We start from the raw sequence: 23,667 nt of genomic DNA on the forward strand, positions 1-23,667 counted from the left end.
GTGTAACTGGCGGGTATATATTTTTTAGAGAGGATAGCAAGTCAAAGCTACCTATAAGAATAGATGGAGAAATGGCAGATTTTATCATTCAACCCTATGAGTGTTAACCAAAAATAAGTGCTATTGAGTTCAAAGGGTGCGTCTACACCAGGCCTGGGCAAACTTAGGCCCTCCAGGTGTTTTGGACTCCAACTCCCACAATTCCTACCGGCTGTTAGGAATTGTGGGAGTTGGAGTCCAAAACACCTGGAGGGCCCAAGTTTGCCCAGGCCTGGTCTACACACTGTAGAGTTAATGCAGTTTGATACCGCTTTAACTGGCATGGAATTAGCAATTTGCAGTTTGCATTTGTGCAATAAATCTGTAAGTGTAGATGCTACAGACCTTCATAAAACTACAACTCCCAGGATTAGCAATAAGACAGGGCAATTAAAGTGGTGTCAATCTGCATTCATTCTAAAGTGTAGATGCACCTTAAATTCCAAGTCCACGAGAATTTTGTAATCAGTGATTCACTTCCATTCAGCAGCTCCTTTCTCCCTAGTTGCTTTCTATTTGAGTTTCCAGAAGCGTCATAATTTCATTCACTTTTTCTGGCCAACAAAAAGTATAGAAGTTTGCGACAGTGTACTAGAGTGAGCACTGCCGTAAAATTAAAAAAAGCCCTACTCGCTCGCCATATTGAGCGTGGCAAAACAATGACTGGAGCATGCGCAGTATTGAACTTGTATGTACACTTGGGGCTGTTATGGAAAGACAGGCGTCGACTAAAGATTTTTGCGCATGCGCTTTGAGGCTAAGGGACTGCGGGAAGGCGCGTTATGAGTACCGCGCATGCGCATTTTTGCAGGAAGCTGAATGGAGGCGAGGCTATGCTTGTGTGGCGGGATGGTTGAACCGAATTGTAAGTGTGGATGAGGGTAGCGGGACAGACGCGCAATAGGGAGGGCTAAAAGAGGTACTGATGTAACATCCCCCATAAGGTAAAGGACTTTAACTATAGAGGGATGTTATATTAACTATACCAATATAAATAGAGGAATATTATATTCCACCATATCCTTGAAATGGAAGGGAAAGGCACTCTGCACATGCTCTGAAGCAATTGGTCCTTCAATAAAGTCTTTGAATGATATTTTCTTACAATGAGGATGATAATGCAAGCACACACTGTGATACATTTCATTGTCTCTTCAAAAATACTTGTAAAACATAATAATGGACAAATAAACGATTTTCTGATCATACTTAGAGGCTCATCACCTTGTAAGAAGTGTGTTTACTGCTGCACTATGACTTGAGACGAAAGGTGCATCTGCACTGAAGAATTAATTCTGTTTGATATCACTATCATTTATTTATACAATACATTATATTATTAGCACAGTACAATATCAGTATTATATATTACTATATTGTACTATACCATTATATTGTAATATTATTAGTAATACTAGCTGTCCCTTGCCACGCGTTGCTGTGGCCCACTCTGGTGGTCATAGGGGTTTTGTGTGGGAAGTTTGGTACAATTCTATCGTTGGTGGGGTTCAGAATGCTCTGTGATTGTAGGTGAACTACAAATCCCAGCAATTACAACTCCCAAATGTCAAGATTCTATTTTCCCCAAACGCCACCAGTGTTCACATTTGGGCATATAGAGTATTCGTGTAGTGTTTGGTCCAGATCCATCATTGTTTGAGTCCACAGTGCTCTCTGGATGTAGGTGAACTACAACTCCAAAACCAAAGGACCCTGCCCATCAAACCCTTCCAGTATTTTCTGTTGGTGAAGGGGAAAACTGTGTGCCAAGTCAGTTCCATCGTTGGTGGGATTCAGAATGCTCTTTGATTGTAGGTGAACTATAAATCCCAGCAACTACAACTCCCAAATGACAAAACCAATTTTTTGAAGTGATGGACATACATTGGGTTGTTAGGTGTCTTGTGTCCAAATTTGGTGTCAATTCCTCCAGTGGTTTTTGAGTTCAGTTAATCCCAAAAACGAACGTTACATTTTTATTTATATAGATTACATGTAATATAAAATATATAATTATAATATATTATTATTAGTATTATTATTATATTGTATTGCATTATAATATTATAAATATTATATGTATACACAATATATTGTATTATATTATATTAAATCATTTTAAAGCTAATTGTATTGTTTTAATCTGTTTCTGTAAACAGCTCCGAGCCAATTTGGGAGTAGTGATATACAAGTTGAACAAACAAACAAATAAATAAATAAATAATTATAAGCATAGCACATACAATGGCCATGATTGTGCTACGGAATCATGGGAGCCATAGTATTAGAAGATCCTTTGCCTTCCCCGCCATGGGATCCTCCACTGCAGGATTCCATGGCATTGGGCCATTGCAGATAGTTCACTGCCACCAAAGTGCATTAATTGAGTCCCCCTAGGGATGAGAAAAGCAGTATATAAATACTGTAAGTAAATAAATAAATTCTGCAGTGTAGATGCACCCCTGGGTTCAGATTTAGAAGTCATAGTCTAAATAACCCTAACCCAGGTGTCGGCGGTGGCCAGGAGCACCTTTGCACAGTTAAAACTTGTGTACCTGCTGTCCCCATATCTTGAGATGCCAGACTTGGCTGTGGTTGTCCCCACTTTAGTCACATCCCACCTGGACTACTGCAATGCTCTCTACGTGGGGCTGCCTTTATTTATTTATTTATTTATTTATTTATGTATTTTGAGTATTTATAATCTCCGAAGAAGGACTCAGGATGGCTTACAACAGGCAACCATTAGATGCCAGCATAATACAATTAAAAATAACAATTACAATTAAACAGTTAAAACGATTACTAACTAGAACCTAGAACGAACTATTCGGCAGCTCTACTGGCTGCTGATCCACTTCCAGGCTAAATACAAAGTGTTGGTTATAACCTTTAAAGACCTTAACAGTACGGGCCCAGACTATTTGACAACCCACATCCCTACCTATAAACCCACCCGAACATTGCGATCTTGGTCCCACCCCTGTCTCAAGCGTGGTTGGTGGGGGCCTTTTCTGTGATTGCCCCTTCCCACTGGAAATCTCTCCCTAAAGAAATCAGAACAGCCTCCTCTCCTCTCCTTCAAGAAACAGCTAAAACCCACCTATGTACATTGGATTATGGAGAGGAAGATGATTAGTTTTTACCATTGATTTTAACCTGTTGAATGAAGTTGACAACAATCCCCTTAACTTAATGAAGAACTATACATTTATATATTTTATCTCATATTCTTATACTTTTATAATTTACACAGATTTTAATGGTCTAACCTGGCTATGGTGTTATAAGGCCTGAATGAATTACAAGTTTTAGCCAAGGTTGTTCAAATGTCTTATTTTAACTATTTATTTATTTGTTTATCTTCACTGTCTTTAATTTTTTTGTATATGGCATTTAATGTTTGCCAATTTTCTCTTTGGAAGCCACCCTGAGTTCCTCTGGGGAGAGAGGGTGGGTTAAAAATAAAGTTATTATTATTATTATTGTCAGGAGAGGCTTTGGATTGTGGTTTTCTGCCAAAGATGGGGCAATTCTCCCCACCAGAAGCGTACAGGAATAAAAATTGGGCCTGTTAGTTGGTTCAATCTGTGCAACAACTAAACTTACTTCTGCTTTTCAGGCCATTGGAAGTGAACATGAGACGATCAGCAGCTCCAAGTCAGTTACTTGGGAATTCAGCCAAAAAGCCGAGGTTTATACCACCAATACGAAACAATGTGATGTCATTAAAGAATGAATCTGAAAACTTGGACCCAGAGGCTCAGATACCTGAGGTAATATTAAAGGCAAGAATACGTTATCACGATATATTACTGTTTTTGAACAACACATGTCAAAATTTACAGATATTGTGAGTATGAATCCCTCTAATTCTGAGATGATATATCTGTTTTGAACTGAGCTTAGAATCATAGAGTTGGAAGAGACCACAATGGCCATCTAGTCCAACCCCCTGCCATGCAGGAAAAGCACAATCAGAGTATCCCTGACAGATGACTGTCCAGCCTCTGTTCAAAAGTTCCCAAAGAAGGAGACTCCACCACACTCTGAGGCAGAAGGTTCCATTGCTGAACAGTTCGTACGGTCAGGAAGTTCTTCCTATTGTTCAGGTGGAATCTCTTTTCCTGTAATTTGAAACCATTTCTCCAAGTCTTAGTTTCAACGGCAGCAGAAAACAAACCTGTTTCTTCTTCCTTATGACACGCTTTCATATATTTATACATAGCTCTCATGTCTCCTCTCAACCTTCTCTTCTGCAGGCTAAATATACCCAGTTCTTTAAGATGCCCCTCATATCCAGCTATACTTAGCATTCAAATTTTAATTGTATATTATTTTTAAGGCATTGAATTATTGCCTATGTTGTATACTGCCTTGAGTCTCTTTCGGGATCGAGAAAGGTGGGAAATACAGCAAATAAATAAAAAATAAGTGTTTAAGCAACACCTGTGTTATGTCTATGTTTAATCAACACACATGGGTATAAGGATGAGTGTGCTAACATTTTCAGGTCCTTTTCCTATTGCTGATCCCATCAGCCATTAAGTTTCAGAAGTGGGCCAAACTGCCCACTTTTCAGGGATTTTTGAAGAGCATCCAGCTGCAGCACAATAACTGTGATCTCTTACCGTTGGCTGCACGACTTGGGGATAATGGCAATTGTAGCTCAAAAACATGTGGAGGACTACTGTCATTCACCCTTAAGTTGGAGGGAAAATCTCCTTTTTAAGGCTACTTCTATCAGCTCTCCTTTGATATTAATCAATTAAGTACTTCCCACATTATAGCTTTAATAGACACTTCATGAATAGATCCATCTTCAAGCTTTGTACATCTATTTTGCTAATATTTTAATATTTTGGTGTGACCAAAATATTGTTCTCAGCAATATTTTGCATGAACATCTACTTGCTTTGAAATAGTGTAAAAAATCTTTGTTCAGGCTCCCTGCATCTGAAACATAAATTTTATAGCCTCATTTTTTTTATTTAAATGACGAGTGGTGAGATATAAAAAATATATCCGTATACTAGCCATCCCCTGCCACGTGTTGCTGTGGCCCAGTCTGTGAATATGTGTTTTGTGTGTGTGTATATATATATTTGTGTATATGTGTATATATGTGTGTTTGTTTGTATATGTGGTTTTGTGCATGCGTAGTAATCCATTTTTGGGGGTTTTTTTTTGGCTTTTTAAGTCTCTTTCGCTGTGTTTTTCAGTGTTTTTACGAGTGATGGTCACTTGTTGGCCCTTTCAAATCTATGATACTATATCTCTCTCTGTGTGAATCATATATATCTATCTATATCTATGGCTGGATGGCTCTTTATCATAGAATCATAGAATCATAGAATCAAAGAGTTGGAAGAGACCTCATGGGCCATCCAGTCCAACCCCCTGCCAAGAAGCAGGAATATTGCATTTAAATCACCCCTGACAGATGGCCATCCAGCCTCTGTTTAAAAGCTTCCAAAGAAGGAGCCTCCACCACACTCTGGGGCAGAGAGTTCCACAGGAGGGCTTTGATTACGTTTTCTTGCCCTGATGAAGGGAGTTGGACAGAATGGCCTTAAGTATTTTCTGTTGGTCATGGGGGTTTTGTGGGGGAAGTTTGCTCCAATTCTGCGTTGGTGGGGTTCAGAATGCTCTTTGATTGTAGGCAAACTATAAATCCCAGTAACTACAACTCCCAAATGTCAACATCTATTTCCCCCAACTCCATCTGTGTTCATATTTGGGCATATGGAATATTCGTGCCAATTTTGGTCCAGACCCATCATTGTTTGAGTCCACAGTGCTCTCTGGATGTTGGTGAACTACAACTCCCAAACTCGAGGTCAGTGCCCACCAAAACCTTCTAGTGTTTTCTGTTGGTCATGGGGGTTCTGTGTGGGAAGTTTGGCCCAATTCCATCATTGGTGGAGTTCAGAATGCTCTTTGATTTTAGGTGAACTATAAATCCCAATAACTACAACTCCTGAATGACAAAATCGATTTTTTGAGTGATGGCCACTCCTTGGGTAGTAGGTATCTTGTGGCCAAATTTGGCTGCAATTCATCTAGTGGTTTTTGAGTTATGTTAATCCCACAAACGAACATTACATTTTTATTTATATAGATAAAATTACCTGAATAATTTTCACTTTTGGTTTATTGCAGGAAAAACGGAATGAATCAACACCCATCAACATTTGCTCTACAGTGCCTCTAAAATCTCCAGCAAATTTTTCCTGTAAACATAATGAAAGGGAGAATGGTCATTTGGAAATCAACGTAGAACCAGCAAATGCAACTAAACAAGGTAAGGAATGCTTGTTAACTGGTTGAATGAACAGCATATGAAAATGCACCATGCTGAACTACCTGAAAGCCTTTCTGAGCTCTAATCCTAAATCGTGTCATATGAGTTTTAGCAGGTAGTGGCTTACTGTGAACTGTATTTCATATTTTCATTCCATTCTGAACAATAATTGTAAAGTGTCTGATCTGAAGTCCTCTTTAGCTTTCATGAGTGGTTCTGGTTATCTATTCTCTGAATTCTTGCAGGATGACGTTTTTCTTCTTATTGTGCTGCAGCTGGAGGAAATGTCTCTCATCCAATATTGAATATACTAGAAGCACAAAAGAAGGCCACTTCTCAAAGTGCAGTGTTATTGACATTGAGACTATGAGCCCTTCCACACTGCTCTTTATTCCAGATTATCTGCGTTAACTTTAATATATGAGTTCCAACTGCCAGATAACCTGGGATAAACAGATAATCTGGGATCAGATCCTGGGATAAAGGGCAGTGTGGAAGGGCCCTACAATTACATATTCACTTATGTAGGACAGTGACAGCACGACTTACTATAAGATGGCTTTGCGTAAGTGTTGTGACTCAGCTGGAATCATAGAGTGATAGTGTCAATGATTCTGATTAGGAGGATGGGATTCACAATCAGATGCAAAGTGATGTCCCTGTGATAGACGAGGAAGAACAGGGTGCAGAAGTTCACTTTCCCACAGCAAGGGATGACACTGTTGATAGTGTAACTAGCCAGAGCCAAGTGCGTGATGGTTCAGGAAGGGAGGACAGTTGTTCTCAGCCAGATAATGAGCAAGAAAGCACTAACGAACAGATTGACCTTGATGAAGAAGAAACTTTAGATCGAGCTGCCCGTTTGGAATTCAAGGTCTGAAGGAGTGTGAGAATTGCTAACAAGTGGGAAGCTAAGGGCCAGAGAAACGCCTTCATGTTTTGCAAAGGGTATTAAACAGGCTGTTTGAAAATATCCCAGTGTCAGAGCAACTTCTTGTTTCAGTCAAGAGGCTTCCCATTGTTGGCCTGGATTTATCTTGCAGTTTTCATGTTCATGGTTTTAGGACTTTGTCATGTTCTCATGGGACTTTTCTTTGTTGGTGCCTTCGTGGCTCTTGCTTTCAAGTGTTACCTTGTTTTGATCTTTGAAACATTACTTTTGTTTTTATGAACTTTTTATCTTTTACTTTTAATAAACCATAAAGACTACAGGCAGTGTGCTGTTTGGTGTCTTAAGCAAGGTGATTCTACTCTGAGGTGTGACAATAAGAACACTTCTTAAAATCCAGTACTTCACTGAGGGCCCTTCCACACAGCACTATATCCCAGAATACCAAGGCAGAAAATTTTCTGAGTGTGGACTCTGATAACCCCATTCAAAGCAGATATTGTGGGATTTTCTGCCTTGATATTCTGGGATATAGGCTGTGTGGAAGGCCCAAAATTGCCAAGACAAGCTGGGTCTCATTGGAGGAGTTTGCTATGTAGCATGACTATTCCATAAATATACCACTTTTCTAAAATGAGGTGATGGTATCTTAGAGTTTCCTGTATTCACAGAATTTCTGATACCTAAGCATTATTCTATAGATAAAAAATAAAGTCTATACCAAGATCTTTCAGATTTCTTTTTCTTTTTTACTCCATCCTCTTCAATGCTCACTATGGGGATGCAATTAATGGATAGTACTTTGTATAAAGGTTCATACATGTGTATGTGAATGGGGTATGTATCTAGGCTGGCTTTATGAATGCCTAGTGGTTGATTTTGCTGATTTTTTTTATTCTTATCTTTTCACCCATTGTTACTTAGTTACAACATTCGCAAGATTCTCTGTGACCCTTTAAAAACATTTGTTATCCAGTTTGTCTGACTTGTGCTGCAACTTCGCAACGGGATTGTGGCGCAGCTGGCTGGGTGTCAGCTGCATTAAGATCACTACTGACTGAAAGGTCATAAGTTCAAAGCCAACCTGGGTCGGAGTGAGCTTCCGGCCAATTTGTGTAGCTTGTTGTTGACCTTTGTAACCTGAAAGACAGTTGCATCTGTCAAGTAGGAAATTTAGGTACCACCTATGTGTGGGGAGGCTAATTTAACAAATTTACGAGGCCATAAAAAATCTCAAGCAAAAGCATGCAGGGAATGTGTAAAGTACTTAATCAGTGTCGCAGATGGACAGTGAAGCGACAGCTCCCCTGGTGGCCACAAAATTAGAATGTTAAATAACCCCTGACTGTCTGTCTATATGTGTTGTGTGTCTATGGCATTGAATGTTTGCCATGTATGTGTACATTGTAATCCGCCCTAAGATTTGGTAAAACAGCAGATCTCAGCTTTTGGTTCTTTATGTGTTTAGAGTTCCATCATTTAGAGTGCTTGACCATCTATCATGCTGCTGGACCTTCTGGTACATGTAGGTAAAACAAAGTCCAAGAATCACTGTGGTAAAACATTTGGGTCTTTCCCCACAAAAACTGGGGGGCCCTAGTGGCACAATAGTTAAATGGCTGAGCTGCTGAACTTGCTGACCGAAAGGTCGCAGGTTTGAATCCGGGGAGCAGGGTGAGCTCCCGCTGTTAGCCCCAGCTTCTGTCAACCTAGCAGTTCAAAAACATGCAAATGTGAGTAGATCAATAGGCACTGCTTCTGCGGGAAAGTAACGGCGCTACATGCAGTCATGCCGGCCACATGACCTTGGAGGTGTCTACAGACAACACTGGCTCTTCGGCTTAGAAATGGAGATGAGCACCACCCCATCAGAAATGACTAGACTTAATGTCAAGGGAAACTTTTAGCTTTTTATTGTTTGTTTACATTAATAATTGTAGCATTTTACTATCTTGTCAGCAAAGATATCATGGGACACATTTTCCTTGTTCAGATCTGTTTTATCTTCCAAAATTCTTTATTCTTTTTTTTTTTACTGTACTTTGTTTATGAATTGACTTCCATTCATATAAATACACTCATCACAGCATAAGTAGTCGTTTAATTGATTTTTAACCAGCAGTTGTCAGAGATCAATACAGGATAAGTAATTGCAAGCAAGTCTTGTTTTTAACCCAGATGCAAAGAAAATTAGGCCATGTCAAGAAATAAGAACACAAATATTTGTCATCAAACCTTTGAGTGATTCTAGAACTTTTCATCAAATTGCACATTAAACAAAGTGGGAAAGAGAGGAAGGAAATATTGACTTCATGGTGTAAGCACAATGTCTTAAGTAAGAAAATTGTGCAAACGTGGTTGGGCTATGTAGGTTTCAGGTTCAAACATGACTACTGGGATAAGAAAATGCCCAATGGCTGATAACAAATCCAGCTGTTACCTGCATTTATCCTCATTCTTAAGTGAAATACTGAGATTACTTTCAAAGATACAGCTATGTTAATACTTGCAGCTTAAAAAGGAGGGGGAAAGGAATGTAGTGGTACCTTTAAGACTATTTTTAAGCATAGGTAAAGGTAAAGGTTTTCCCCTGACATTAAGTCCAGTTGTGTCTGACTGGAGTGTGGTGCTCATCACCATTTCTAAGCCGAAGAGCCAGCGTTGTCCATAGACACCTCCAAGGTCATGTAGCTGGCATGACTGCATGAAGTGCCATTACCTTCCCATCGGAGCGGTACCTATTGATCTACTCACATTTGAATGTTTTCAAACTGATGGATTGGCAGAAGCTGGAGCTGACAGCGGCAGCTCACGCCGCTCCACGGAATCCAACCTGCAACCTTTTGGTCAACAAGCTCAGCAGCTCAGTGCTTTAACCCACTGTGCCACCCGGGGCTCCTTTTTTAAGCATAAACTTTGGTAAACATAAACCTTCTTCAAATGCCATAGAGGTGATATGAATGTCACAAGAAAAAAAACACATTTATACATTTGTAGGAATGGGATAGAATGGAAGATGCAAACCACATTCTCTGCCCTAAATTTTCAAAGGACTGGGTGAGGTGATATATGTTTTGTATATTTATTCAGGAAAGAATGCCTGTATCACAGACACAGGGCAGATTATTATGTATTCCTGTTCTATAAATTTATATTGAGAATAAGCTAACATGGTAGGTGAGTCGAAAGGGTATTGCTCTCATTTTCGTGTGAGTCTTTCAGGAGCATCTCACCCGCGTTGCAACCTGACAGTCTCCCTTTTCAATTCCCTATTCACTTACCCTATACTTATAGAATCATAGAGTTAGAAGAGACCACAAAAGCCATCCAGTTCAATCCCTTGCTATACAGGAAGACAGAATCAAAACACTCTGACAGATAGCCAGCCAGCCTCTGCTTAAAAATCTCCAGAGAAGGAGACTCTACCATGCTCACATATAGTATATTCTACTGCTGAACAGTTCTTACCATCATGGGATTCTTCCTAATGTTTTGATGGAATCTTTTCCCCTGTAATTTGAATTTGTTGCTCAAATAAACTAAAAAATCCTGACCCGTGAAGGGCCACCCAAGACCGTCCCGTCTTGGGTGGCCCTTCACGGTTTCGCTCATAACATCATTGAGGTGCTCAAGCTCCAGCGCCACAACAAGGCGGTGACCCTTTGCTGGAGGAGTTGACTTACCCCGGGTCAATAAAATTACCTTAACTGTAATCAAAAAAGAAACTATCCTTTTGTTTGATTGGAGTGGCAAAATGCAAGAGCTCAGTCCGTCTTGGAGAACATAAAAGGAACACCAACTCCTTCCACTCTCTGCTGTTGTGTGGCTTCTGGCCTTTCTGAATTCCTGGTTGGGGAAATGGCAATGGCGGTGGCAGCCCCCAACGCAATATTAGTGTTTCCCCTTTCTGTGGAATGACTCCCAACTTGGCCATGAGTCACATCAAAAGCCATAATGTTGGCCCCAAAACCTGCCTTTGAGTTATATTGGAGTATACACATTATTTCCCCCCTCCCCCCCTCAAACTGAGGGAAAGTTATGTGTGAGCACTTGCATGACTTGGCACTGGTTTGAAAGTTCATGGTAGGATTTCTGTGACCTGGTGCCCACCCCACATGTTGAATTACAGTTATAATAATAACATAATAATTTTATTTTTGTACCCTGCCTCCAGCTCCCTGAAGGGACTTGAGGCGGCTTACATGTGGACAAGCCCGAGATTCCACATAGTTAAAATAAAACAAAATATAACAACAAAAATTCATAAAAACATTCCAATAATGTAAAGCAATGACTGAATACAATATATAGAACATCTAATAACCTTAAAGGGTCTGAATAGTGCAGGGTTCTGAGTTTGGACTGTGACTGGTGCAAATTATTTGCCAAAGGATAGGGTTGATTGATAAAATGCTAATGGCAGATGACAAGATTAGGACCTGGGGGTAGTATAAGGAGAGCACTATGTCTCTACAAGGGAACAGTGATGATGGACAAGATCTAATTATGAATCAAATTGGGAACCAGATTTTTTGGGGAAACTATCTAGTGAAAGGCACAGTGGAACAACCATGTCTTTAGTTCTTTTTGGAAGGTGGATAAGGTGGGTGCCAGTCTGATCTCCCTGGGGAGAGTGTTCCAGAGTTGGGGGGCCACCACCAAGAAGGCCCCCTCTCTCGTCCCCACCAGCCATGTTTGTGATGGGGGTTGAGATCGAGAGAAGGGTCTTAGAGATTGCGTAGGTTCATAGAGGAATATACAATCATGAAGATAAGCTGGTCCCAAACTGTATAGGGCTTTATAGGTAATAACCTGCACCTTGAATTGAGACTGGAAACTTATCGACAGCCAGTGGAGCTGTTTGAACAGGGGGGTGGACCTCTCCCTGTAGTTTGCTCCGGTTATCAACCTGGTCGCTTATCTTTGCACTAGCTGCAGTTTCCGGGCCGTCTTCAAGGGCAGCCCCATGTAGAGTGCATTGCAGTAACCCAACCTGGAGGTAGCTAAGGCATGGACCACCATGGTCAAGTCAGACTTTTCGAGGTATGGTCGCAGCTGGTACACAAGTTTCTGTCACATAATGAGGTGATGGTAGTAAAACATATCTAGAAGCTGCTGGGCTAGAAAAAGCTCAATGACTCCAGATCTAACTCAAAAGTTGCCACATAAACACATCCTGGGATGGTTTTTTAATTGTCACAGCCTTGCCGAGGAGTGATATGGGGCACCGTAGGGTGTGTTGAACCGTAGTGTGTGTTGTACAGCTGCAAGGAGTGGAAGTGTGTGTATGTGTTTTTAAAAGCCCCTTGGCTATATGTTTCTGCTCTTTTGTTTGCCTCTGCACCTTATTGAGTGACTGCCTCTTTAAAAAGGCACACCGCAAAGTGCTGGGGAAGCTTAGCTTTGCTGAGAAGCCTGAGCTTGAGTGAAACCTAACTAGCTAGGCGATATGCAATGCCTGATTGACAGCAGGACTAGCATTATGCAAATGTTGCCGGAGAGAGGAGGGAGCCGAAATCAGGGGCTCTGTCAGGGAGCTCTCTACACACGCCTGCCTTGCGCCTCCTCCATCGCCCTAGTTGTTGTTGTTGTCTTGTGTGGGGCTTATCCCCCCCTCCTCCTTTTTCTCCTTTTGCTCTAGTGCATCGGCTTAGCAACCAATAAATAAGCAAACCAAAGGGAAAAAAGCCTTCAAAAAGTTGTTGCTTTCTTAGACATGAATAAATCCAATCTTCCCTGCAGTTTCATTTCCCTGTCAGCTCCAGAGATGTGGCGTGAGCTTGCAAACTCTGGGATGAATTGGGTAATATTTAGCAGGGTAATGCGCTAATCTTTAAACCTTTATGTTTCCAATCCCATGGATGTATGGGTCTCTCGACACCAAAGTGTGTGTGTGTTTTGCCTGCTTCTTCTCCTCGGCTCCTTCAGTCTGAAGCCTTATGTAGGTCAGGCTTGGCTTAAGCAGATTTCCTGAACCTGCGTCAGCTTAAGCTGGAGGAATTTTAATAAACCCTCCCTTGTAGGCGTGGGCCTAAATGAGACAAGCCTAGTTAAGCCTGATCTTTTTCTGTTTGTGAAAAAGAGCCGAGCCGAGGAGGGGATCTGTGCGGTGGTGTCTAGGAACGGCTCTCTTCTCCAGGCTGGAGGGAACGATGGTTGGCAAGCCCAGGTCCTCGAATTTCACCTTGTCTGAAAAGCTGGATTTGCTGAAACTTGTCAAGCCCTATGTCCAAATCCTCGAGGAGCACACCAACAAGCACTCGGTCATAGTGGAGAAAAACAAATGCTGGGACATCATAGCTGATAACTACAATGCCATTGGAGTGGACCGCCCGCCTCGCACGGCGCAAGGCCTGCGCACGTTGTACAAGAGGCTCAAGGAATATGCCAAGCAGGAGCTTCTGCAGCAGAAGGAGAGCATTTCGGACTACAAGGGCTACATCTCTGAGCCCACCAAGAAAGTTGTGGAGATGATCCCCCAGATTTCCAGCGTGTGCTTGAGAGAGAGGAACAGCCTGCCATGGTAAGTGGCCTCCTTTTACTTTGCGCTTAACTATAGCACCTCCTGCCTTCCTTGCCTGGCCTTATTTGAGCCACATGCCTTACTTAACCTTAGGAAAAGTAAAAGCACTGTGGTTCCAGCAGTATTTGTTTGTTTTTTTTAACCAAACAAACAACACGTTTTGTTCAATTGTCAAAATAATGGTGCTCTAATGCTCATCTCCCACTTGGCGTTCAGAGACCTTTATTGTCAGACTCATGGCAAGTGAGGGTTAAGAAAGAATCTGAGTGAAATAGGAGCTCCAACTTTTACCCCTCCCCTTTTAATAGGCATAGCATTCAAACACTGACCAAGAGAACGGCTCTTCTACATTTAAGGTAGTACCGCAGTCAACCGCTTGCCTTGTGTACGGAAGCGGATGCCTGTTTGGGATAAAAATCTACATAAAGTCGAGGAGGAGAACAAAGAAGCCTCTCTCATAACAGTGTGCCCCATCCAGGATTATGTTAATCTCCCAGGGAGGAACACCGTTCAACTGAATCGCAGACCTTTTAAGATGATATTTTACTTCCTACGCTACTACGCCTTTTAAACAATGTGAGAGGATTGTTTTAAAAACAATGGATGATAATAGCAATGCAGATATGATTATTTTTCCCTTTCTCCGAGAAAAAACATGCAGATGAAGGTTTGAATAGGGAAGGTGTACATTCATGAGGTTTGCATCCAGACAGGCTGGAATACTGCAGTCACGTAACATCTTTTATTTTACGACTGCCCTTTAGCAGAGATTTGAGTGAGACATATAACTTGCAAGCTGTTTTCAAGCTTCCTTGCAGAGCCTTTGGGACTAGTCCCCACCTCCCTCCCATAATCCCAGACTTGTGAAACACAACAGTTTCCTGGATTTGTCCTGTGGCTGTATATTTAAACACATTTGTTTTTTTTTAAAGGAAACAACTCTTCTGTTTGCTGCTGTTATCATAAGCCATTTAGAGTCACATCATTTGCTGTGCAAAACAAATACATTAAGCTGAGTTTCCGGGCAAGCTGGCACACAAGCATGCTGGCCAGTCCTTGATCTGTGCTACCCCTGGTTGCACTGAATAGTAAGAGTTGTCTAAATCCCACCCTGGAAGAATCATTCTTGAAATAACAGCATTTATGGGATAGACCTTTTGATGCAGGAATTGTGTACCAACCATGGGTAAATAAATTACAATACAAATGGATTCCTGCTGTGTAGTGCTGGATGTCTACTCAGAACTAAATCCTGCTGAGTTCACTGGAACTTACTTTCTTGTAAGTGTGTATAGAATTGGAATACGTTTAGGAAGGGGCTGCGTGGCTTCTTTGGCATTCTTTAAGATTAAAATGTTTGACATTAGACTTAGCGCACAGCATCAACTTTAGTTGACCTTACTTCAGCTGTTGAGCCATTACAGCAGGTCTTTAGTATCTTGATTACATTTGCAATAAGGAAAAAGGATGGGGGAAAAAACTTTCAGTGGATTTTATTCAGGTTTAGTAAGCCAAATAGTGTTTGAGCAGCACAAAGTGTGGCAATGTTAATTTTTTAAATATATAACTGATGACTGGTCAATTTAAAGATTTTTATCATGTCAGAAGCAACATGAGAAACTGCAAGTTGCTTCTGGTGTGAGAGAATTGGCCATCTGCAAGGACATTGCCCACATTGCTCTGTGGGAGTCTTCTTTCATGTCCCAGCATGGGAAGCTGGATCTGACAGACAGAATCTCACCTCACCTCACAGATTCAAACTGCCAACATTCAGATCAGCAGTTCATCTTGCACAAGGGTTTAACGCATTGTGCCACTGCAGCTCTTAATTTAAAGATTCTAACAAAGACTTTTTTTAAACCCTTGTATTCAAGTGGCAATCCTCACATACATTTTCTCCAAATGTATATTGGAGATGAAAATACATTACGTGCGAATAAGCTTTATTAATATAAATTTAATTAATGACTTCATTCCTTACATATCCAGTACTCCGTATCCATAGATTCTGCATCCTCAGATTGAAATATTCACACACACACACACACACACACACAAATAAATCCAAAAGGCAAATCTTTGATTTGGCCTTTTTATATAAGGGACACGATTTTACTACTCCATTGTATATAATGGGACTTCCACACCTGTAGTTTTTGATATCCATGTGGGTCCTGGAACTAAACCCTAGCAAGTACAAGGATCCCAGTATATTTGTTTAGGACCTGAGTGAAAAAAATATTTCGTAGAACTGTTTTATACATATTAATACTTCTGTAAGAGAACGTAAGATTCTACCTTCTTTCTTTCTCTTCTCATTTCTTTTGCTTCCCAGAACAACACTTCTGTGCTACAATGACTTGTCAAAACAGTAAATTGTGGAACAGAACAGGAAGGAATGACCCATAGCCCTGAAATTCTGGTTTTTGATGAAAGGCCAAAAAGGGTGTAGTGATTTGACTAGGACTCTAGGAGACCAGGGTTAGAATCCGTGCTCTGCCACAGAAACGCACTGGCTGACCTTGGGCAAATCACAACCCTTAGAAGGGGGCATGGCAAACTTCTTTAAAGGAAATCTTGCCAAGAAATCACTGGTCTAAGTTTGCCTTTGGATTCTCAAACAACTAGAAGGCACATAAGTGAAAGTCCACCATACGAGGAACTCTGCCCAACATCTCTCTCTAGGTCAGTGGTGCCAGACCTGTGGCCCTCCAGGTGTTTTGGACTTCAGCTCCCAGAATTCTTGGTCATTGGACAAGCTGTCTAGGTCTTCTGGGAGTTGGAGGCTAGACACCTCTGCTCTAGGTCCTTGCCTGGCACAACATACAAATTCATGATGGAAAATAGTAGTTCCATTTGTAGCTGGCTAACAGCACCATTGACAACCCCAGTGTTTTTTCATCTTGAATATGTGATTTGGAAACTTTTGTAAAAATTTTCAGGAATAGCTTAACTAAAAATGCAAAATGTCTACATGGGTCAAAGTCAACACTTTCTAGCAAATTGCATCATAGTAAAGACCACGTCAAAGCTTCATGTTAGGCTATACATGTTAAAAATGAGGAGGCTTTCAACCCTAATTCAGTATTTGGGTATGCTTTATCCAAAAGACTTAGGATCAGAAGTGATCCTTGGGAATTAGCAAAGGAATCATAATAATTTTTGAAGAGTGTAGATTCTAGAGTTGAATGTTCAGGAATCCTTCTTTCCCAAGCATATGTAAGCCCCATGCCTGATTTGGACAGTAGATTCAGGGCACTTTTATACTTAAATGAACACTTATTCTTGGCATTTAGTTAACTAATCAAACAAGTTTGAGCCGATATATGTGCCATTATCATATTGATACCTCTCAAGAACTTGCTAAATGTATTCACTTCCTTGTTAAATCAATACTAGTGGAAGTGATTTCTCCATATCAATATATAACATGTATGGAGGTAAAGAACGTCATACTCCAAATGTCTCATGCCAAATGACATTTGATAAAAATATTGAATCTGTTGGATCATGTGATTCTTTTGAATATCAGTCACACCATGACAGTTGCCTTTTCTCACCAAAGCAGTACAGATGTCCCAACTTTTTCATACAGATGCTTGTAGTCCTTTACATTATAGTTCCTTGTTTTTATATATCCCAGGATCTGATCCATAATCAGGTTTTCTGCTTTAACCTGGATTATATGAGTTCGCACTGCCAGATAATCTGGTATAAACAGAAAACTTGGAATCAGATCCTGGGATATAGGGACTGTCTGGAAGGACCCTTAGAACAGTGGTTCTCTACCTGTGGGTCCCTAGATGTTTTGGTCGTCAATTTCCAGAAATCCTAAGAGCTGGTAAACTAGCTGGGATTTCTGGGAGTTGTAGGCCAAAACATCTGGGTACCCACAGGTTGAGAACCACTTCCTTAGAAGATCCTTGTGTGCTGACAGGAGGACAGCAGAGGAGGAGTCAACCTGGCCTCCTATGGAAAAAAGGATAGAAACACACCTGGAAACGGCTTTCTCTTGTGCCCTCACTAGACTGGCCAGTAATGGTCAGAGAAAGGCATGAGAGAAAGTCTTCCCTTGAGAATCCTAAGACTCTGACAAGTTTGTATAGGGAAATAGAGATTTACCCTCCCTTATCCAGAATTCTGAAATCTGAAACACTCCAAAATTGTGCATGGATACCTCATTATGCATGCATATACTAATACAGATAAATAAAAAATTAAAAAAATCCACACTCAAACACTTTGGTCCCTCAGCATTTTGGATCAGAGATATTCAACCTATGTGATGGCTCAGACACATAAACACAATTAAACACCAAAGTGCTTGTTTCTGGCTGAGGAGATTCAGCTTGTAAAACACATGGAGCTTTAAGGAAAGATCTTGAGCCAGCTGAAAAGCAACCTTTAGATTTTAATTAGGAATACAAATAACCTTGCAAAGAATTAGTGCAGTTTATACGACTAACAAGAACCGAGGATGCCGTTGAAAAACGAGGGGGGGGGGGGAGAGTATCTAGCCACTGCTTGATTATTTTCCTTGTCCTCTGACTTATTCTGTGCTAATCTCTCACAAACAGTGGTAAAACTCAAGGACTTGTTATCCGCTCAAAGCAAAGGGAGGCCATTGGGTACCCTTCTGGTGGTTCAGTAGATGAACACTGTTATTTCTTCTTTTTTTGAAGAATTAGCCCCTGTATTTCTTGTCTGGTACTTAATTATAACAATGGATTCTTTTATATCATGCTTTGGGTGCGTTCTGAAAAGATGAGATAAATTTTAGCCACTTCCATGTTCCTTCTAATTTGGTGATCTCCACCCTTCACTTGACCAAGGGCAGGGTTATTTATCAATGCTGAGCTAGAATACACATGAATGCAGTCCACACTCTCTATCTAATTCAGTGGGTCTCAAAGTTGGGTCCCTAGAAATCCTAACATCTGGTAAACTGGCTTGGATTTCTGGGAGTTGTAGGCCAAAACACCTGGGGACCAACAGGTTGTAAACCACTGAAGTAATTAAATAAGAGAAGTTCAACTGATCTCATCTTCTTCCATGTCCTTCCAACTGGATGCCCCCCCCCCCCCACGAGGGTCTTCCTCCAAGGGCAAACCAAGAATGGGCAACTTGGAAGTCCCTGAATAAACTCAGAAGTGGAGTGAGCAGATCAAGAGACAACCTGGCAAAATGGCATTACCTAAAAGAATCCCACACCTTATGTGACTGTGGAGCAGAACAGGCAACTTCGCATCTGTATGCTTGTCCACTATGCCCTGCCTCATGTACAGAGGAAGAATTGTTGGAGGCTACAGACAATGCCATTGCTGTTGCCCGTTTTTGGTCAAAAAATATTTAGCCACCTGCGCTCCTTCTATTTTTATCGGTTTTATATTAATTTATGCAATGTTTTTGATACGAAATAAATAAATGTCCTTCCTAAGCATCTGGGCAATTGAAAGTAACAGGGGTCTCTTAGTTGCCACAAAAATGTCTTGTCAATTGAGTTCAGGAAAAATGTGCGTACCTTGCCTCTCAAATGTTAAGACATTGACTGATAATTCAGTACAGGGCACATCTCATGAATAAAGATGGTGGAGAACAGGTGGAATGTAGGCAGGAAAAGAAATGCCATAAGACAAAACATTCAGCTCTCTAGAAGAGGACATCATGTTAGACACCTGGAACAATGCTAGCAGTGATTATTCAGAGTTTTCTTTCTCCTTTCACTCTCTAAACCCTCTTTCACACTGTCCATACTTGTGTATCTGTTCATGTCTAACTTCTATACTCCTCATTTGTCTCTGTCTTTGTTTTTGCATCTCTCGGTAGGTTTTCTTTATTACTTCTATCAAGCTGGTATAATAATGATGATGATGATAATAATAATAATAATACTTTTATATTCTGCTCTATCTCCCTGGAGGAACTCAGGGCAGATTACAGTAGCAGATTTACCTCTTGACAATTATGGCATTATCAATTTTTTGTTTACGGACTTAGAAGATGGATGGAGAATGTGAGACTTTCCTCTCTAGATGTTACTGGACTCTTATTTTCCAATCTTGGCTTGTGCTGGATAGGTTAATAGAAGTTGATCTCCAGCCATGTTTGGTGGAGCACACATTCTCTACCATTGTCCTGGGGTGAATCTGCACTGTAGAATAAATGCAGTTTTGACATGATTTTAACTGCCATGGCTCACTGTTATGGAGTCATGGGAGTTGTAGTTTGATGACGCATCAGCACTCTTAGGGAATGCTAAAGACTTGTAATCCTTAGGATTAATAATAATAATAAATAATAAGATACTTGGAGTGGCTTGCAAAGGGACTCCAGGGTGCACATATAACATACAACAGATAAAAACGGTACTTAAGTATAAAACAAGTCACACAAAATTATAATAACAGCCCCTGTCAACACATATAGCATAGAATCAAAATAATGCAATTTTAAAAACAACAGTAGATAAAACTAGCTGCCATCAATTCACAAAGTGCCAAGTGTCAATTTCATATGGGCCCATTCAGCCTACTCGAAGTGTAAAGTCAATTTTTTCAGGTTAGAATGGAAGTATTGAAGGGTGGGGGCTAATCTGATCTCTTTTGGGAGGGTATTCCAGAGTCGGGGGGGGGGGGGCATGGCCATTAAGGTAGCGTCAAACTGCACTAATTCTACTTTCTATTTATTATTATTATTATTATTATTATTATTATTATACACTGTTGATAAATCATTAGAAGTTGGTACATTGTCTGGAGAACATTGCCTTTTTGTTTTCTACCAAGTACTAAACGATTATCTTTCTGTTTTAGTGCTACTGGGGAAATAGGAACCGTGGCTACGACGAGTTCACCGCAGCCCATTGTGGAACACCATCCTGCTGCTATCACACTGGAGTTGGATCAAGAGGAAGAAGAGGATGTCAAGCCACCTCCTTCTTTGATTGTAGAGTTACAAAACCAGGAGGGCTTGGAGCAAAGAGAGCAACAACATTTGGTCCATATCATGGAGCAATCTCCGTCAACTTCCCTGTCTTCTGTGGATATAAGGATGTTATCTCCATCACCCATCCCTAGACGAGATGAATTTTTCAGGCTTGAAAGTGGGGAACGATTTAGGCCGGCGTGTGGAGGGTATGATCCCCAGATGTTGCAGATGCTAAAAGAAGAACATCACATAATTTTAGAAAACCAGAGGAAAATTGGGCTTTACATCCAGGAAAAAAGGGATGGCTTGAAAAGAAGACAACAGCTGGAAGAGGAGCTCTTGAGAGCAAAAATTAAAGTAGAAAAATTAAAGGCGATAAGACTACGTCGTGATCTTCCTGAATTCAACGGTCTTTGAAGACTGAGCATAAAACAGGGTTATTGCCTAATTCTTTTTGATTTAGAAAATATTATTTGCCATGTTTATTTGGATGGATTAAAACTCAGCCTTGGGACGAGGGAAGAGTGCATGTTTTTTCCATTTTATTTTTCATGCACATTTCCAAAAGAAACACAAAGCCATCTTCCATGGGTCTTCCCAGGTTTTCTGACTTGAAATAGAAGCAGATCTGAGACTTTAAATCTTTTGAAATCCTGTGATCATATTACTGTTAATAAAAGCAAATGATAATTTATGCAGCTGTTGTAAAATATGCTGATTTTATTCTTTGTTTCCTTTTTTTCTGGAGCGATGCTTATCTGCCCATTTTGAAAAATTCATTTGCTTGTTGGTCAATAAACATACGCAAAATGGAGAGGAAAAAAGCATATCCTGTTTCCTTCTTTTATAAATCATATTGTTCTCAAATCCAGTATAATCCTGGCAAGAAAACCATGTAGGAGAATTTGGGGTGGAGTATTTTTGTGATGAATTGAACAGAGGGAATATATGTTTATGATGATTCATAACACAATGTTTCTGAAAGCGGTAAGAAGCTAAGAATAAATTTGTACATCTGACATTTTCCTTTAGTGTATTAAAATAAAATGAAGACAGCATACAGTCTTTCCAGGACTGCTTTTATGCATTCTTTCAGTGTATTTGTTTTTAACTGTTGTCAAATCAGCTTTGAATTCTGCTGATCATATGAATGAGGGACCTCCAAATCACCTTTTCATCAAGAGCCCTACCACGTTCTTTTGAACTCAGGATTGAGACTTCCTTGACCAAAGACTATCCAACTGTAATGGGGTCTTCTTTTGCGTGTTCAGCTACTAGGGTTGTGAACCACAATCCATTTTCAATATCCGAATTTTGGCAAACCCACAGATCCGGTTTTGCGAGCCTCCCAAAAAACGGTCAGTATCCAAAAACCACGTTTGGATCCGCAGCCAAAAAATGTGAGAAAATCTGGCCATTGGCAGCAATTGGGGGGGGGGGGCGCTTCCCAGGCTGGTACTATTTGCTGACACTATTCTTAAAAATAATCTTTTGGAAGTATTTTCTTCTAGGCAAAGCTTCAACAAAAGCCAGGCCTAATATTATTTTTAAGCACCAGCCAAATGAAATGAAATGAAATGTAATAAATAGAAGAAACGGAGAGCCAAGAGAGAGAGATTTTTATTAAACCAGTCAACAGAGAGAACTTGAAGAGATTTGCAAAGGAAAGGTATTTGGTATTGTAGTAGGTACTTAGGTAGGTCCTGCTGGTGGATTTTCTGAGACTGAGGCTTTGCTGTTTGCTGGTACAATTATTATTAATAATATTTTTGAAAGAATATTCGCTGATGGAGTTTTGAGGTAGAGTAGAGAAGATGGGTTCTGTAGTGTAGTTCTGTAGGGAAAGCTTCAACAAAAGCCAATTTATATGAATCATAATAAACAGAATAAATGAAGAGCAAAGGAGAAATATTTTGATTCAATTAAACAACAGAGAGAACCTGAAATTGCAAAGGAAAGAAATTAGGTATTGGTAGGTAGGTACTGGTAGTAGGGAGTGGTTTTGCTGGATTCTCATTAATAATCTTTTAAGAGTATTTTTTTGAAAGAAGAGAGGGTGGAGAAAAAATATAAGGTGAGAAGAGAAGCTAAAGAAGGTGAGCCAAGGTCCAGCACCAACCTAATATTTTAAAAGAAAAACACTCACCCACCCAAGAGATGCTCTTTCTCCCAAGTCCCCAAACATGCAACCACCCACCCGCACTTTCCAACTCCCAGCCTCACTAAATAATCAAAAAATAAAGGAAAATCAACTAATAAAATTAGACTCAAAGAAACAGATTTGCTGCTGTTTGTTTTGGAGCCAAAATGCTAGTAGAACGCCAAGCTGATTTTCACAGAATTTCCTCCATATGCATGTATGAATGCCTGATGCACAGACTCCTAGACATCCAAGAGTAACAGCACTCTTTCACATGTCCTCCAATAACTGTTGAACTGAGCCATTTTTTTCTGGAGATGATTTATAACCATCACAACCAGAAGTTGCTAAAAATCTTGTTCTCCATGAGTTTGCGCAATACCCTCCATGAGTTTGCCTAAGTTCTAAGACTTCACAAATTGGCTGCTATTTCTGCATCTTGAGGCAGTCTAAACCTATGATGTTTGAAAAATACGTTTGCTTGATCTGCTTCATTGGATGAAACATTTGGGGCATTTCTTCTTCTGTTTCATTGGGTCAAGCAGAAGGGGGGAAACCCCATTTTTCTGCTCATAGGACAGTTGCTCTACCCTCTTTATCAGCACAGATGTCCTTTTCCAGCTGTTCCCACTGTGGCCTGGAGGTCATAAGTCTCCCTTTTGTTCAGCAATGTAATAGAAGTGGAATGGAACAAATGTGGTGTTGGACACATTGTTGAGGCCGTGTTCAGATTCTGTACTTACCTGGGTCAGTCACTACCTATTAGCTTGATGCCTAAGCTTCCATCACAGACTTGCTATTTAGGAATAATGGATTCTTCTTTGAGTGCTTTGGACGGTGAATGG

At 40.4% G+C, this 23,667-nt stretch overlaps 2 protein-coding genes across 3 annotated transcripts in view; both read left to right on the top strand.

Annotated features, from left to right (window-relative positions):
• The first annotated feature begins 847 nt into the window (after window positions 1-847).
• The window catches only part of RAD54B (RAD54 homolog B), a 57,123-nt gene continuing 34,303 nt past the window's right edge, over window positions 848-23,667 (top strand). Inside the window, exons 1-3 of the mRNA XM_060775610.2 lie at window positions 848-904; window positions 3,662-3,815; window positions 6,202-6,343. Of these exons, the coding sequence (XP_060631593.2) occupies window positions 3,678-3,815; window positions 6,202-6,343 (280 nt within the window). The 5' untranslated portion in view covers window positions 848-904; window positions 3,662-3,677. The remainder of the gene's footprint in view (window positions 905-3,661; window positions 3,816-6,201; window positions 6,344-23,667) is intronic.
• On the top strand, window positions 6,254-21,747 carry FSBP (fibrinogen silencer binding protein). Of its 2 annotated transcripts, XM_060775612.2 has the most exons (3): window positions 6,254-6,343; window positions 13,315-13,755; window positions 20,568-21,747. In XM_060775612.2, exons 2-3 carry the CDS (start codon window positions 13,385-13,387, stop codon window positions 21,097-21,099), a joined length of 903 nt encoding a protein of 300 aa, XP_060631595.1. In that variant the 5' UTR covers window positions 6,254-6,343; window positions 13,315-13,384; the 3' UTR covers window positions 21,100-21,747. The 2 variants fall into 2 exon arrangements, with proteins under 2 accessions (XP_060631595.1, XP_060631594.1); XM_060775611.2 differs by lacking the exon at window positions 6,254-6,343 and having other exon boundaries at window positions 12,719-13,755.

The sequence above is a fragment of the Anolis sagrei genome, chromosome 4, assembly GCF_037176765.1.
Source record: "Anolis sagrei isolate rAnoSag1 chromosome 4, rAnoSag1.mat, whole genome shotgun sequence".
NCBI lineage: Eukaryota > Metazoa > Chordata > Lepidosauria > Squamata > Dactyloidae > Anolis > Anolis sagrei.